General features: G+C 29.4%; 4 protein-coding genes across 6 annotated transcripts; 2 read left to right on the forward strand and 2 right to left on the reverse strand.

Annotated features, from left to right (window-relative positions):
- Window positions 1–2,072: 2,072 nt before the first annotated feature.
- On the reverse strand, window positions 2,073–3,923 carry LOC114943386 (zinc finger matrin-type protein 2). The gene is made up of 5 exons (XM_029318982.2): window positions 3,767–3,923; window positions 3,273–3,493; window positions 3,025–3,098; window positions 2,792–2,937; window positions 2,073–2,706 (listed from the first exon to the last, which is right to left on the reverse strand). Exons 1-5 carry the CDS (start codon window positions 3,773–3,775, stop codon window positions 2,563–2,565), a joined length of 594 nt encoding a protein of 197 aa, XP_029174815.1. The 5' UTR covers window positions 3,776–3,923; the 3' UTR covers window positions 2,073–2,562.
- A 283-nt stretch (window positions 3,924–4,206) lies between these two features.
- Ugalt (UDP-galactose transporter) lies at window positions 4,207–7,127 on the forward strand. Of its 3 annotated transcripts, XM_085485458.1 has the most exons (6): window positions 4,395–4,411; window positions 4,493–4,712; window positions 5,068–5,218; window positions 5,312–5,431; window positions 5,518–5,732; window positions 5,828–7,127. In XM_085485458.1, the coding sequence occupies exons 3-6, from the start codon at window positions 5,200–5,202 to the stop codon at window positions 6,473–6,475; spliced, it is 1,002 nt and encodes a 333-aa protein (XP_085341584.1). In that variant the 5' UTR covers window positions 4,395–4,411; window positions 4,493–4,712; window positions 5,068–5,199; the 3' UTR covers window positions 6,476–7,127. The 3 variants fall into 3 exon arrangements, with proteins under 3 accessions (XP_085341583.1, XP_029174835.2, XP_085341584.1); XM_085485457.1 differs by having other exon boundaries at window positions 4,207–4,712; XM_029319002.2 differs by having other exon boundaries at window positions 4,207–4,631.
- A 501-nt stretch (window positions 7,128–7,628) lies between these two features.
- Taldo (transaldolase) lies at window positions 7,629–10,827 on the forward strand. The gene is made up of 6 exons (XM_029318993.2): window positions 7,629–7,817; window positions 8,987–9,110; window positions 9,242–9,481; window positions 9,573–9,698; window positions 9,773–9,909; window positions 10,311–10,827. The coding sequence occupies exons 1-6, from the start codon at window positions 7,721–7,723 to the stop codon at window positions 10,583–10,585; spliced, it is 999 nt and encodes a 332-aa protein (XP_029174826.1). The 5' UTR covers window positions 7,629–7,720; the 3' UTR covers window positions 10,586–10,827.
- A 3,370-nt stretch (window positions 10,828–14,197) lies between these two features.
- On the reverse strand, window positions 14,198–16,625 carry Pban (pheromone biosynthesis-activating neuropeptide). Its single transcript, XM_029318981.2, has 3 exons — window positions 16,469–16,625; window positions 16,155–16,382; window positions 14,198–14,581 (listed from the first exon to the last, which is right to left on the reverse strand). Exons 1-3 carry the CDS (start codon window positions 16,545–16,547, stop codon window positions 14,367–14,369), a joined length of 522 nt encoding a protein of 173 aa, XP_029174814.1. The 5' UTR covers window positions 16,548–16,625; the 3' UTR covers window positions 14,198–14,366.

The following is a 16,625-nucleotide window of genomic DNA, read 5'->3' on the forward strand; positions in this document are numbered from 1 at the left end:
CGCGAGTAATGTACGTAGTAAAATCCAGATAGGGAAGAGCGTTCTATCAATAGACTCTTCTTCAGGATTGCTTATTCGAGATTCTCGCAAAACAGTCACAATGACGGTTGTAATTAATAAAATTGTCCCGTGTTAAAAGTATTTGCATAGGGAAATGTTGAGAATATTAATCTCTTTTCGCGTATCAATAAAAATTTATACATCAATTATTTTTTATAAGGGAATAAGAAGATAAAATTTTTATAATTTTTTCCTCTTTTTTTGGATAATATTTTTAAGGAATTGACTCGGTCTTCTTTTTAAATAATTACTCCGAATTTTGCATAAGAAAAAATTGTTCCAGCTCTCTGTTTAAATATATTTGTAGATAGCGTTATTCAGGAATTATCTAGTTGAAGAGAATCACAATTTTCGGTTTACAAAAGTATCTTCAATGAAACGTTCAGTTTTCTTTCCAGGTAGAAAGCAAATCCTTCAACAATAAACTTGCTCTTTCTTTCAACAATTGATTCGACTCCTCTCAGGACATGTTTATCTTCAATATTTCAAAGTACACGATACTATTCGTTAGCAATCACTCTAAAGGATATCCTTTCCAAACACTCCAACAAATTCTTCTTCGATCCAACCAAGTATCCTTTATCTTGGGCACTCGTCCTATTTTCAAAAAAAAGGTAAATAAGACAATAAAATAAAATTTTTCACTAAATTTGTCTCTCCCGAAAATATTCGCAGAGTCCTAATTTACAGGAATGAATTTTCGGAACCGAAAACGCACGGGAAGATGGATGACACCCCGGTGGCACGTGGTGACGACTTATCCACGCGCTGACGTCACGTGCGAGCGACTGACAAGACACGGCGCGCGCTGAATCGAGGCACACGCGACTCCGACACGCGCGACTTCCACGGACTTTCGAATGGATGTGCCGGCTGTTTGTTGCTGCAGGAGAGCACGAGCTACGTCAAGATGTACGTCGGTACCGGCACTGCTCCGGCCGATGCTCTGGCCCCGGAGTCTGGCCCCCAGAGCGCGGGCCCCGCGTCGTAGGAGGAGGATCCCCTTGATCCTCCGCGAGGTGGGAGACGACGAGAGTCGAGAAAATCTCGCGCGCATCGGTTCTTATCCCTCCTTCGTTGGTTACGAACCTCTCGAGAGAGGAGGGAAAAGAGAGAATTTTGCCACTTTCGTTCTATGATACTTGGACTCGCATAGATCGTCTCTACGTTTCCTGCAGGACTGGTATCGTATCGCAACGTGTATTATAATTTTTATTATTAATTGTAATTTTTTTTATATTATAGTAATTATTATAATTCATACAATTTTGATCTCGTATCATGAAATAGAGTTTATACTGTTACAATTCATTATATGGCTAAATTGATAAGTTTTTATTTTATGTAATGTTATATTATATGTAATTATATTGGCTGCGTTTTACAGGACACATAAAATTGAAGGAGGATATTGATTCGTGTCTTCAATATTTAAAAAAATTTTTTTGCAGTCTTGATTTTTAAATATCTACTCAGGAAATATATATATATATATATATATATATATATATATATATATATATATATATATATTCTATTTAAAAAAACTACAAATATATTACACAATAATTAGAAGCTTGATTGTATCTTTTTTTTACGATAATATAACAATTACATTATTAAAATTTATCAGAATTAAAATACGAATATCCACTAGAAGAAAGCATGTTACAGTATTAAGATTTAATGAGATACGAGATTAAAATAAGAGAATGGGATGTATGTGAATAGAAATTAGTTCATAAATTTTAAGGAAGATAAAAATTGGCTCATTTTCTTAGAAAAATTTAAATAATGATATTCAAATATCAGTAAATCTTCAAGCACTAATATTTATGCAATAAACAGAGTATGTTACATTCTCAATAATTCTAAAGTACTCTCTAAAGTTTTTCGATGGTTGCTCATAAATATCGAAATTAATCAAAATTACTTCTATTTCTATTGAGAGTGTATATAAATATTACATAAACATTATTGCTTAAAGTACTGATCTGAATATTCTTTCTGTCTCTCATTCAACTTCTCATAAATTTTATTTCTGCAAACATGACACATAGATGCTCTTTTGGTGCCAATCCTACACAAGATTCTGTATTCTTGTAATAAAAGAGTTCATCAGAGAGATATAGTCATTTCGAAAATATACTTAAATCATTCACATCACAAATTTGTGCCCAAATAATCTTGATTAATTAATTTTAATTAATCTTAAATTACAGCTTAAGCTCACGTGATTTGTTACATTTACATTGGTCGGATTTGTAATTAATAGCTGTTTCTCGTCTCGAATAAACACGAAACTGTAGGAACAACTCTAAGACAAATGAGAAAAATCAAGACACACTTACATTCGTCAATTGCATCCTTAAATTCCAATAACTGGAATTAAAACTGTTCACTGTTTCATCAACTGTCCTCAAATGATATCAGCAGTTCTTTCTTAAAGAACTAACATTCTCTTCCTCACAGATAGTAAACTATTTAGACGGAAATAGTTTGTCACTTCTTTTTCGAACCAAAACCAGAGAATCCCATGATTGAGGCCATTTCATCGGAAGGTCCTGCATCATCATCCGCTAGTTCCTCAATCTTTCTTTTCTTGTCTTTTCGTTTCTCCTTTCTGTATTCTTTGATCTTCTCTTCCTGTGAATAATAGAAATAATGTTATTAATAAATTACACAGTGAATGAGATAATTGCTTCAATCATGATTTTAAATAGAAACAAACCTCTTCCTTTAGTTCTTTCACTCTCTGCTCCAAATCATAATCCTTCTTCTTCTCTTCGAGTTTCTTCTTGTTTTGTGCAAACCTTGCTTTAACTTGATCCAATGTGGAACGCTCTATCTTCATAGACATACCCAGATTACGTTGATCTGTGGAAATAATATATAAAGTTATAATCGACATAAAAACTCTAAATTTTAATTATATATGATTGGTATATAAATATTTAAACTTACGTTTTGTTCCATTGATGTGATCCAAAAAGTTAATGGAATCTTTGACAACACAATCACAGACATTGCAATAGTATCTATGAACAGAAGCACAATAATAATTGTAATTGATAATGTGTCAATAAAAGAATTGTTTTATAATAAGAAAATATTTTATAAAGAACAGTTTTGCATATTGAGTTATTTGGATTTATTATATTGCATAGATTGCATATATAGATAGGTCTTGATATCTCAGAACTGAATTTTACCCTCCAGTTTGTGATGATGGTGTATTTTTATTGATGACAACACTTTTTCCTAATTTTGATTCAAGATCAACTTTGTAATCTCTCTGTTTTAGCAATTCTCTCTTAACTGCTGGTTGTTTGGGAAGTCCCAATTCTTCCTCCGCGATCTCATCTTGAAGTCTCTGAAGTGCAATTCTTTCATATTCCTCTCGATTCCATTTCCTCCTGTGATCATCAGGTCGCTATAAAAAAAATACATTTTATTAGAGAAAGATGTGTTTTTCTGATAATATAATTACATGTGAAATATAAGCATTTTACGAGATAGATTGCTTATATTTTTTACAATATAATTGCTAACGAAAGAACTCTTCAGAATTCATCATAAAATTAATATGTCAGTAACAAACTGAAAATGAATATTAAGAAATTAAGATTTGTATAAATGGATTAAATATGGATTAAATGATAATATTTATAATTATCACAACATATTAAAAAATGTATATAATTACCATAGACATGATCGCGATAGCCCTCTTTCTACAATTATAAAATATTTGTGCAAAATGGATAAATATTACGTCTACTTCTCTTTCTGTTTTTTCTTCTCAACTACTATCCACTATTTATCATCCTTCATGTTGTTTTTCATAGTCATCGACTATAAATGTACTTAGATGTGCGAAAGTTCTTTTTGTTTTAACACGTGACATTTAAAAAACCACTTCGTACATTTGCAAATGGCGCATCCAATTACATCGCTCGATGTTTTGGATAAGTAAAAACGATTGACCAATAAGAGAGTCTCATTTTAAATCGGTCATTGGAAACGTGGACAAATTTAGTCTCAATTTATCCGTGGACTCTCGCAATCATATAATTTATGGTCATGCTATTAATGGATAAATAATTATATCTTTAAAAATTTCTTTTAAATATTTGTATATTATATTGTGCAATATATAATTAAATATAATAATAAGTTCACGTCAAGTGATGAATTATTTTTAAGGCTCTTCTCATGTCATGTCCGAACAATCTTGAAATAGATTGTAAATACAATTGGTTAATTCTTTTAAAACCAATGAATGAAGTTAGATTATCGTTCAATACAGATACATTATTATCTTCAGTTATCTGTTTAATCTATTTTATATGTAAATATAAAATGCGGTGGACGTGTAATATGTTATAATAAAAGCATAATGAAATTTATTTTGTTATTTAAATTTAATTAGGTGTAAACAGGAAATAACGAGGCCACAAGGCCAATCGAAGCCAATCGAAAATGATATCGATAGGAAAATAACTAGGGCATTCTTTGGAAGCACGAATATTCAACGTGTCAGTTCAACGTGGGCAAAAATTTCACAAATGGTGTGCATCCCATCAGTGAAAGTTATATTATAATTAATCAACTTTTTCGCCTAACGCATTATTCCTTTGCTAGATCTTCACGTGAGAATTATTTAATTTTTTAACTTGTTTGTCAAAAATCGTTTGGCTGTCAAAACAAAGTCAATGTGTCCAAGTAAAGACAGCAATTAAAAAATTATGTTTGTCTTTCCATAATTTCTATTCTAATTATCTTAACACTAATATGCATAATGTCTTAAAGAAGACATCGTTTATGATCCTGAATTGAAAATTATTATTTGTTATCACAGACACATTGCTATACTCTTATATATACTTTTGTGAATAATTTATTCTTTTATTACATTTATATTTTTAATAATTAGTTTTATTCCTTGAAAATAATAGGTAAAATAATATTTATATAGATATAAATGATATTTGTCTTTTATTTTAGGCAGAACTGCTTGTGATTTGAAGATACTCAAATGCTCTTTGAAAAACTTATTTGTTTCTTGTATTTTTAATAAAAATGTAGTTTGTGGAAAAATATTTGTAAGTTATTTCACGAAACAAATCTATCATCAACATGAATAAAACTTCACAAAGTGAGTATATCATAAATATGTATAAAAATGATAGTATATGAAAATTATGGATAACTTTGATATAAATGGGCACACTTTAAATATTTGTTACAGAAACTGTACAAACATTGAAGTATGTGAGCTTAATTACTCTCACGCTTCAAAATGCTATGGTTGGTCTCAGCATGCGATATTCGCGCACTAGAGCAGGAGATATGTTTCTATCTTCGACTGGTAAATGCCAATAATAAAAATACCATCTTCTGTGTTGACAAAAAATTCTTATTGTATTTGCTATAATATTGTCTGTTTTTTTCTAGCTGTTGTGATGGCAGAAGTAGTAAAATTGTTTACCTGTCTGGTATTGGTATACATCGAAGAAGGAAGCTTTGAGAAATTTTACAAAACATTACATATGACAATCGTGAAGCAGCCTATCGACACTCTGAAAGTTTGTGTGCCATCCCTTTTGTATATTATACAAAACAATTTGCTTTATGTGTCTGCATCTAATCTGGATGCAGCTACGCATCAGGTAAGATGTATATTCAAACTAAAACATTTCTATTAAAAAAGTAGTTTTATATTAATACATTTAAAACGAATAATATATATATATATATTCTATAGGTTACATATCAATTAAAAATTTTGACAACAGCATTTTTTGCAATGACGATATTACGTAAATCTTTACGTACAACTCAGTGGAGTGCTCTAGTGCTTTTGGTCATAGGAGTGGTTCTCGTTCAATTGGCTCAAAGTGTGAAAGCATCTGTACCCTCTGGTATCGAACAGAATCATTGGGTAGGCTTCTCCGCTGCTCTGAGTGCTTGTGTTCTATCCGGTTTCGCAGGGATCTATTTCGAAAAAATTCTCAAAGGTTCTGACATCTCTGTGTGGATGCGAAATGTGCAATTGAGCGTGTTATCCATACCGTTTGGCTTAGGCACGTGTTTTTTGCAAGATGGTCATATCATACACAAGCAGGGCTTCTTTTTTGGCTATGATCTATTTATAATTTATCTGGTGATCTTGCAAGCAGGCGGTGGGTTGATCGTAGCCATGGTAGTTAAGTATGCCGACAATATATTGAAGGGTTTCGCCACGTCTCTAGCCATCATCATCTCTTGCATAGCTTCCATTTATCTGTTCGACTTCCATTTATCATTTCAATTCACTTTAGGTGCGTTCCTTGTAATATGCTCAATTTTCCTTTATGGTCATCAACCGAAAATTGTATCTCTCGATAAGCATACATCTTCTGAAAAAGTCTGACAGTAGTGAAAATACGAGATTTATTCTCGATATAACATTAATAGTCGATTTTACAAGTTTTCACAACAATTCTCATTAATTAACGTTAACTTGGTGATATGTAGTTTTTGTGCAATTGAGCGTGATGATTTTATCAAAGATAGAATCAATTTAAAAGGCGAAACAAATTTAAGGATCAATGTTGATCGATTTAAATAAAGAAACAACAAAAAGATATTTAAAAAGAATGAAGATGATATTTGTATAAAAAAGAAACAGTGTGTAACTTCGATAATATCTTTTATCGTAAAATGCAATTGTATATATGAAGGAATCATAAGTGCAATCATGTTTTTATATTTGATTCCGGTGTTTATCTCTTTTGTGATAGTCAGATTTTACACAAATAATGAATAACATAGAAATTAAAGTGAGATTATATATATATATATATAATATATATACACACATTGTAATAAGTTTATTGGATTATTGTAGATACAAAACGTTGATACTATTTACTATTCACTTACGAAGACTTGATTTTATTTTTATATAACAATAGCTTTGAACACATTCGCATACATTCAATTAAAGTATATTAAATAGATCAGTAAGTTATATTTACACTATGTACTTAAGTAGATTTTAATAAATACTGTTTCTATCAAAATTTTTGTTCCTTTAAAATTAAAAGCTTGCAACTTTTGGAACACAATGTGATGACACTAATCAAAAATTTATTTTGAATTTTTAAATCTCTCAAATACATTTTATTTGACTGAATAATTAATGGAATAGTGAAATAAGCAAGAATATATTTTTTGAGTGCATTGCTCTAATAAAACAATGATACGAATCTATCTAAATATATTCAAAATAAAATTAAATCATGAGATTTTGTATTAAATGTAAGATGTAATTATGTGCATACATTTTTTTAACTTTACATTACATGAAAATTCTATAATTGAATCAAGTTTTAATTTTAATTGACATATTTAATTTGTGAAATTTAATCATAACTGCAGATATTTCTCGTTCTCATTTACATAAACTGAGTATCTCAATTATAGTTGAATAATTCAATTACAGTTTTATATTCGTTCCACGTGTCAAATCGCGGCTATTAAAAGTTCCCGCCAAATCACGTGACCGTTCATAAATTTGATTTTACGCAGTTGACCAGCCTGACACGCCGAGGACACGACGTTAGAGTGAGACGCGAGACTTCATCTTGTGGCCGCATAAATACGTACGACGATTATGAGCGAGTCCCAGTCGAAGAAAGCGAAGATCATGAGTTCGTTGAATCAACTGAAGGAGCTGACGACGGTCGTCGCCGACACCGGCGACTTTCACGGTAAGATCACGTCGAAATTCGAATTCGTTCAGAGGTTAAGGTAGGTTACACGTAAAGTTTAGACCAGGGGGTCGAGAGGAGAGAGAAAATTTTGCAACGCTTGCACATTTTTTTTCTTACGAACGTCTCACGTGATTCTTCGAATCGCGTAATGATTATGAAATTTATTTCTCGAAGTCACTTTAACAAGAGATATATCGAAATCTGTTTACTTGCGCGTGTATCCCGATATCAACATCGTGCGATATCGGAGGCGAACAAAAAGCTATTAAAAAGCGTGAATGAATAATTATACATTGGATGATTACGAATTTTAATTAAAGATATACAAAATTTTCTCTAAGTAATCGATCAATTCAAATATCATTTTATGACTGAATTTTATTACTTTGTTACACAAGTGAATAAAAAAATATGGAATAAAAAAAAGACTAATATATAATTATCGATTATCGTCCAAAGTGTCGATATATTTGATATATTTATTTTATTATATATATTTATAAGATTTTTAGTATAATCCATCGAAATGTTTTGCTTTAAGTCAGAAATTATAATTACCTTGACATTATCATTCTATCATTATTATTTTGTAATCAAGATGCGTGCGACTTTTATGGCTCATACTTTTTTTACATCATGATTTTATACAAAAATAATATGTTAATATGGCGCGTGTATATTGATGATCTTGTCTGAAAGCTGAGAAACTTTTTTTCTTATGACTATGACAAATTTATCTTTTATAATGAATAATGCGTGTTCATTATATTGATGATAATTTAATTTTTTGAGCTTATTTTATTTAAGTTCTTGTAAATTTAAAATTGTCACACAGACTTCACGTGGATATATATGGGATCATGGTCGAAAAATCAAACGATGTCGCATAGATTTTGCTGTGCAACTGATAAAACGCGTATCAGTGCACATTCGAAATAACGTGACCCTTGCCTTGAGCAGTAGTGACCTCTAAAAATAATACATTCATCATTCTTATTCTGGAATGGAAATGTTTGAACAAGCTATCAAATGAACAATTGATAACGAATATGAATAAAAGTAAATTAATAATTTAAAAAATAATGAAGAGAAAGTAATTATAACTAACAATATATATATAATATATATTAACATCACAAACGATATTATATTATTACTCGCTGTAGCTATGGAGCAATTTAAGCCTACAGATGCAACGACAAATCCGTCGTTGATTCTTGCTGCTGCTAATCAAAAAAAGTATGCTCATTTGATCGAAAAAGCTGCTGAATGTGGCAAAAAATCTGGATCGTAAGTATACATATTTGTTGTTGACATTTAATTTATGTAAATTTCTTAGTTTTTTTATTATTAAAAATTATATTTAAATAGTTTTAACATTAATATTCATAATGTTTTAATATTACTTAATATTTTAAAAGTACTTTGGCTGAGCAAGTTGAAGCAGCCCTCGATGTTACATGTGTTCTATTTGGCAAAGAAATCTTGAATATAATCCCCGGAAGAGTTTCTACAGAAGTAGATGCCAGATTATCCTTTAATAAGGAAGCCAGCATTGAGAAGGCGAAAAGATTGATTGCTTTGTACGAAGGACTTGGAGTAAGCAAGGAACGTATTTTGATTAAGCTTGCATCAACTTGGGAAGGCATCCAAGCAGCAAAGTAAGCAATCAATAAAATTAAAATATATGCATTTTATGTTTGATTAATGTTTTATTAATAAGTAATAATAATTGTTTCCTTTTTGTTTTAGAGAATTGGAGGAAAAATATGGGATCCATTGCAATTTGACATTATTATTTTCCTTTGCGCAAGCTGTTGCTTGTGCAGAAGCTGGCGTCACTCTCATTTCACCATTTGTTGGAAGAATTCTGGACTGGTAAACGTTTCAGTGTCATTTATCAGTTTATAAATTTACATGAATTAAAAGTAAAAACAGAATTATTTATTTAGGCATGTAGCAAATACAGATAAGAAAACATATGAAGCAAAGGAAGATCCAGGTGTCGTTTCTGTAACGAAAATTTACAATTATTACAAGAAATTTGGCTATAAGACAGTTGTAATGGGTGCTTCGTTTAGAAACGTTGGCAAGTATTTAAATTATGTAATTTTTTGATGTATATAAACTATTTTTCATAATCTTATAGCGAATTCGGTTGGATGCATTAGTGCGCACTGAATGCAGATAAAGGTTATCGCACACAATTTTACAATGGCATAAAAATAATTCAAAAAGTAAAATAATATAATAGTAAAAGCTATTATATTATCATTCATATTGAACTATAATAATGGCTCTTACTATTAATTATTTTCCTTTTTTAATTACTTTTGTCATTGTAAACTTGTGAGTAATAAACCTTTATATGCACTTAGTGCGCACTAGTGCATCCAATCGAATTCGCTATTAGAAATGTAATATAAAATGTAATACTGCGTTATTTTATCTAACTTTACTATTTTTTAATTTAATTATCTTGATAATTAGGTGAAATTAGAGAACTCGCAGGCTGTGATTTCCTAACTATAAGTCCGAAATTATTGGAGGAATTAGAGGAGAGCAACGAGCCTGTTCGCAAAGTTTTAACTGTAGAATCAGCGAAAAAATGCGATCTCCAAAAGATCAGCTTAAATGAAGCAGAATTTAGATGGCTCTTAAACGAGGACCAAATGGCAACTGACAAGTTGTGCGAGGGCATTCGCAAATTTGCCATTGATGTGCGCAAGCTTGAAAAACTACTGCAAGAAACGATTCAGGGTTAAAATAAATTCTTTTAACTGTGTACAACAATATAATATTTTACAAGGGCATAATTGAATGTACAAATACACATTCCTATTGTTTATATTTGTATAATAATTATTTTATACAATTGAGTACAAAAGAGTGGATAAGGTGAAATAAATAAGATATATGATAAATATTTTTGGAAAAATATATGATATAACAGTCAAATATATGTAAACTATTAAAGAAATATATTTGTGATAACTCGTAATTAAAATTTATCATTTATTTTTTCCTACACGTTTATTCTAATTATTATATTCGTAAATGTGTATATTAATATGTATTTATTATGTGTATATATATATATATTGTTATTTTCTTATTGTATAATTATATGTATAATTGGTAAATAATTTTATAATAATTGAAAATTGAAGATATTGAAAAAACGCGCCAAAATTTACATGCGCGCTACTATATGCGCGTGCGCAGCCGCCATGTTTGTTTGGTGCTGCGTCGATTTATAATCGCAGTGTTGAAGTCGGTGCGCGAATTTCTCTCATTTTTGTTTACTAAAGTGATTTGCGCGTGCAAATAATTGTCGGAAATGTCGAATAACAGTTGTAACACGTTAATCAGTAATTAATTAATAGTCGTGGTGTTCTGCTTTCGTTTCTAGGACGAATGTACTTGATGCGGCTCGGCGGAGTTAACCTTGTGCGGTTTCGCGAGTTGGCGCCAACGGCAGAATCAAAAAAGTCGACGACGCTGAAGCAGCTTCGGTGAGTGAAATTATATTTATGAAGAGAATTGCACAACTGATATAATTTCAGTGAGTCCATAGTGCAATAAACAGAAAAGCTATCGTTATATTTATTTGGTATCAGAGAGCTCGATATAAAAAAATAATGGAAATATTTCTGAATAAAAATGTGTACTGCAATATTTTTAGAAAGCGCAATATTTAATGCGCTTTAATTATATTGATTTTTTAATCTCTGATTTATCATCACGTAAGTACATATATTATAACGTGCACGATCTTTGCACACGAATTGTTTATTTATCTGCAATGATTTAGTATTACTTTGTATATACGTATAGCATTTGTATACATGCAATCATCAAAGTCCTTTCTTTGAATTTTACTTTGTTACACAGACGTTATCTCATAAATCACCTACTACGTCTAGAATATACCTATTTTCAAAAAGCAAACCATTTATATATATAATACATATATATGAATTGATTTTATGTAAAATAATTTTATTCTTTACACGATATATTCTATTTTTTTGGCGTATCTAAAAAAATCAATTATTTTGGAATCAACTTTTATCAAAATATATATTAATATATAAAAATATGTTAAATATACATTTAAAACAATTTTTTAATTTTTAATAGAGTAAACGTACAACTCAATATTTAACAATTAATATCTTTTTGATAGATCTTTTTCTTTATCGAAAATTTGCAACGTCGAATATTTTAACAATCAAGTGTTTAATAAAAATTCTAATGTAATGTCATTTAAACGCACGTTAGAAAAACAAATTTATTATATATTTAATTAGGTTTTATTTATGCATGTATATCATATTCAACATGCATATTTTTATCATATTCAAGAAGAATATTTTCTCCAAAATATTTTTTAAAAAATTTGTTGACTCGACTAAATCGTTCAATTAAATATTATTTTGTTAATTGAACATATAGAAATATTTCAATTAAATATAACATATTACATCTAACAAACTGTATATTTGACTTAAATACTATAATATATGTTCAATTAACAAAATAATAATTTAGTTAAACGGTTTAATCAAGATAACAATTTTTTTCAGCGTAAGTACATGTAAAGATATTTTTTATATTATCTACAAATTTGTATAATATGTCGGCATGAGCATCGTTAATATTCTGAAACTCATCGAAAACATTTTTGTCACGTTTTACGAGCGATCCTCGATATACAGTACTGCTGTAAAAGCGAGGATTAGAAGCTAACTAACTTGTATCTGCTCCGCCGTCGTTTTCAAGTTTTACGATTATGACTGTCTTTCCATGTTACCACATGGCTCACCGGTAGTTCCGGTCGAGAAATTACTATATAGTTCGGCACCCTGCTCCTTTCTCCACCGTCTTACTTCCTCTTGAAAGAGATATCTCAACCCTTCTCATAGACGCTGAAAATAGCGTCTACGATCCTCCGTGTATCCCTGTGTAAACTTGCAATGTACACTCTATTTCATTCCTAGACTTTTCTTTTGCTGAAAATCGATTATGATGAGAAGACATCGTTTTTCGTATATTTATTAAAGTTTTTATTATTTTTAATTATATAATATACAATAATTTTCATTTATTATTTCATCATTTATATATTTAATTATTTCTTGATTCTAATAATAAAATTATTCATTCTGTTTTATAAAAATATATTTTTAATATTTCGATAAATTTTTTGGGATGTGCATAACAATCTTTTTTTTATTTATTTTTTTAACGTAGTAGATAAATTTCAAACACGAATTTTAAAAGAAATATTTTTTTTGCTAATACGAAAATATTTGGTTTGAAAAGAAATTTACTTTTATTCAAAGTAAAAAAATTTCTAAAACTAAAAAATATATTTTTAATATGTATTATGTTTTTATCTATTAAGTATATCATATTGCATATTTAGAAAAAATATGCCTTTGTTTAAAAAAAGCTTTACATTTATTAAAAATTCTGAAGTTCTACGCACACTGAAAAAAATTTGTTAAATTGACTTTTGTTAAATTGACCTTTCAACTAAATTACTATTTGGTAATTGAACATATATTAATATTTAAATCAAATATATGATTCGTTAGACTTAATATGTTACATTTAATTTAAATATTTTTATATGTTCAATTAACAAAATAATATTTAGTTACAAGGTTTAGTCAAGTTAATCAACCATTTTTCAATGCATTAATTTTATTTTCTTATATATGAATTCTCTCTTCAAAAAATGTTGTTTTAACATTATGTTTAACACAATACAGTGCTTAAAATATAAATTATGTACTTTTATTACAAGAGAATCTTCTTTAATTACAACGTATTCTCTTTAATTATTATTTTTCATTATATTTAGCATTAGAGAGTTTCGAAATAAAATTCTCATTTAGAGACTAAAATATATCTATACGATCTAAAATATAAATACACAGTAAGTAGTAAGTAATTATAATATATAGAATAGATCATTATCTCTTTACTATCTAGAATAAATGATTGTCTCTTTACTTTAAGGATTGAGATATCTATTTACGTACATTAAAAGAAATTATTAACTTGACTAAACCTTTCAATTAAATTACTATTCTGTTAATTAAACATATATTAGTATTTAATTCAATTATATTTTTGTGTGTTAGAATTAATGTTATATTTAATTGAAATATTTTTATAATTGAAATATGTTTAATTAACAAAATAATACTTATTGTCAAGTTAATAATTTTTTTCAATGTCTCCAATATAGTAATTTAAACATAATAAATTAAATAATAAAAAATCAATAATAATAAATAAGTAAGAAACAACATAAAATGTATGCATAACTTGGGATGCGAGGATGCTGAAGGAATAACAGCCAATTTCGAAATACAAATAAACGTAAGTACTTTATTTCTTTATATCTTAATATAGTATTATACTATAATTTTGTTTGACGCTTCGTTGAAATTCTCACAATTGGATAGGTTTTTTACTAAGTGATCACTCTTTTCTCGCAATTTTCGATGATCTGCCTCTTGTCATGGATACCTACATTTTATGCGATACGCTGCGTGATTGACGTCCGAGTCTCGGCGACGGTATCCAGGGAACGCGACGCCCTAGACGCGGCGCGAATATCGGCGGTATCATCGGCTCGTCATCGTCGAGCTCATTCCTGTCTGTCACATCGCCGTAAGAGAATAAGTCCTCTTCCGATCCTCGTCCCAAGCGCGGTATAAATTGCGGTTGCCTCTTTTCATTAGCTAGAATTTGTACTTGATAGTCATCATTGTGAAGGAAAAAAGATCGAGTAATAGAAGGAAAATATAAGAATTTCGAATTCTAAATTGACGAATTATATAATTCGACAATAAAGAAGTTATTCAGAAAATATTAAAATAAATTAATTTTATTTTTTTTTAACGAAATTCCATAGAATTAGAGTTCAAAGCAAAATTTTCAGGAAAACAAATAGTGGGAAATTACAGTTAATATGAGAAAATTTTGACGAAAATTTTAGAATCTAATAATATTATACCATCTCAAAATTTTGTTCGCAAATTACAATATATTAGATTGAATCCAGCTATTATTTTTAGTTCGAACGCAAAAAAAGGAAAATTTTTAAAAATTTAGATAACATCAAAAAAAATGTACAGATACGAAATATTACAAGAATTTAATTTTTTTTAATTCGATAGAATTTTAGAACTAAACATTCAAAATAGAATTTACAGGAAAAAAATTAGTAAAAAATAAGTCATTTACAGTTTATACACCGAAAAAAATTGTTAACTTGATTAAACCTTCCAACTAAATTATTATTTTGTTAAATGAATATATATTGGTATTTAAGTCAAATATATGTTTTGTTAGATTTAATATGTTATATATTTAATTTAAATATTTTTATATCAATTAACAAAATATTATTTAGTTGAACGGTTAAGTTAACTATTTTTTTAGTGTATGAGAAAATTTTAGAATATAATAATATTATACAATCTCACTAAAAAAACTGGTTCTGCATTTACAAAAATTTTGTTCGAAAATGAACGAAACAGAATTACTAGTTGAATCTACCAGAATTCCTTCTGTTGCAGCAAGTGCATCTCGTTTGCACAACAAAATGCTTGTTGCATTAAAAGGAATTTTGGTAGATTCAACCAGTAATTCTATTTCGTTCATTATCGAACAGAATTTTTGTTAATGCAACAAGTTTTTCTTCCCCAGTGCAAACTTTTATTTGCAAAATTATATTGAATTGACTGAATCCAACTATACTATATATTTAGTAAAATTGCAAAATACACTGAAAGAAAATTTGTTAACTCGACTAAGCCTTTCAACTAAATTACTATTTTGTTAATTGAACATATATTAGTATTTAAGTCAAATATACGTTTTATTAAATTTAATATGTTACATTTAATTTAAATATTTTTGTATGTTCAATTAACAAACTAATATAAATTTAGTTGAAAGGTTTAGTCAAGTTAACAAATCTTTTTTTCAGTGTAGAAAAAATCTCAAAAATAATATCAAAGTAATACACTGAAAAAAATGACTAAATTAATACATATTTAGTTCAATACTGCCAAATGAATCATTTATTTGAAACAAATAAATATTTATTTGATCAAAGCAAAAGCTAGAAATATATATTTGTTTTAAAAAGAATTTTTTTATATTAAATAAATATTATTAGTTTCAAATAAATAATTTATTTGGCAGTATTGAAATAAATAAATTTTTTTTCAATATACAAATCAATAAATTAATTAAAAAGTGAGAGTTTGATCGGCCCCGCTTTGGAGAAAAAATCTCGACACTCACTCGGAATCGCGACGACGGCCCAGCGCACGCCAGGTTGGTCCAGAGAATTCACTAGCATCTCAGGATTAATCAGCTGCTTCTCGTCAGGTCTGTGTCGTTTTCCCAATCGTGGACCGAACCACATGCCGCTGACTTCCTGCGCGCGCTTGATGCACTTTCCCTCGATGCAGGAACCGAAGTTGCTCGGCGTTCTGCCATCGTTTGATCCGTTCGCCAATTCTCTCAATTCTGCGAGCGCACGATCAAAACAACACAAGAGAGAGAGAGATTGTAATCGCTTTAATTATTATCGCAAGCAGGAGATCGGATATTACCGGAATATTCGCCGGAAGCGCGAAACGTCAAGCAGAGTAGCAACGCCAGGGCGCAGACGGGATTCACGGTGACTTTCATCTCGGATCAATCGACAGGACTATCTGGCCGAGTAATGTCGAGACGACCAACGTCCTCCGGGTTTTTATAGGACTGGCG

Source organism: Nylanderia fulva, unplaced genomic scaffold (assembly GCF_048542155.1).
Source record: "Nylanderia fulva isolate GAGA-0341 unplaced genomic scaffold, ASM4854215v1 Scaffold37, whole genome shotgun sequence".
In the NCBI taxonomy this organism is placed as follows: domain Eukaryota; kingdom Metazoa; phylum Arthropoda; class Insecta; order Hymenoptera; family Formicidae; genus Nylanderia; species Nylanderia fulva.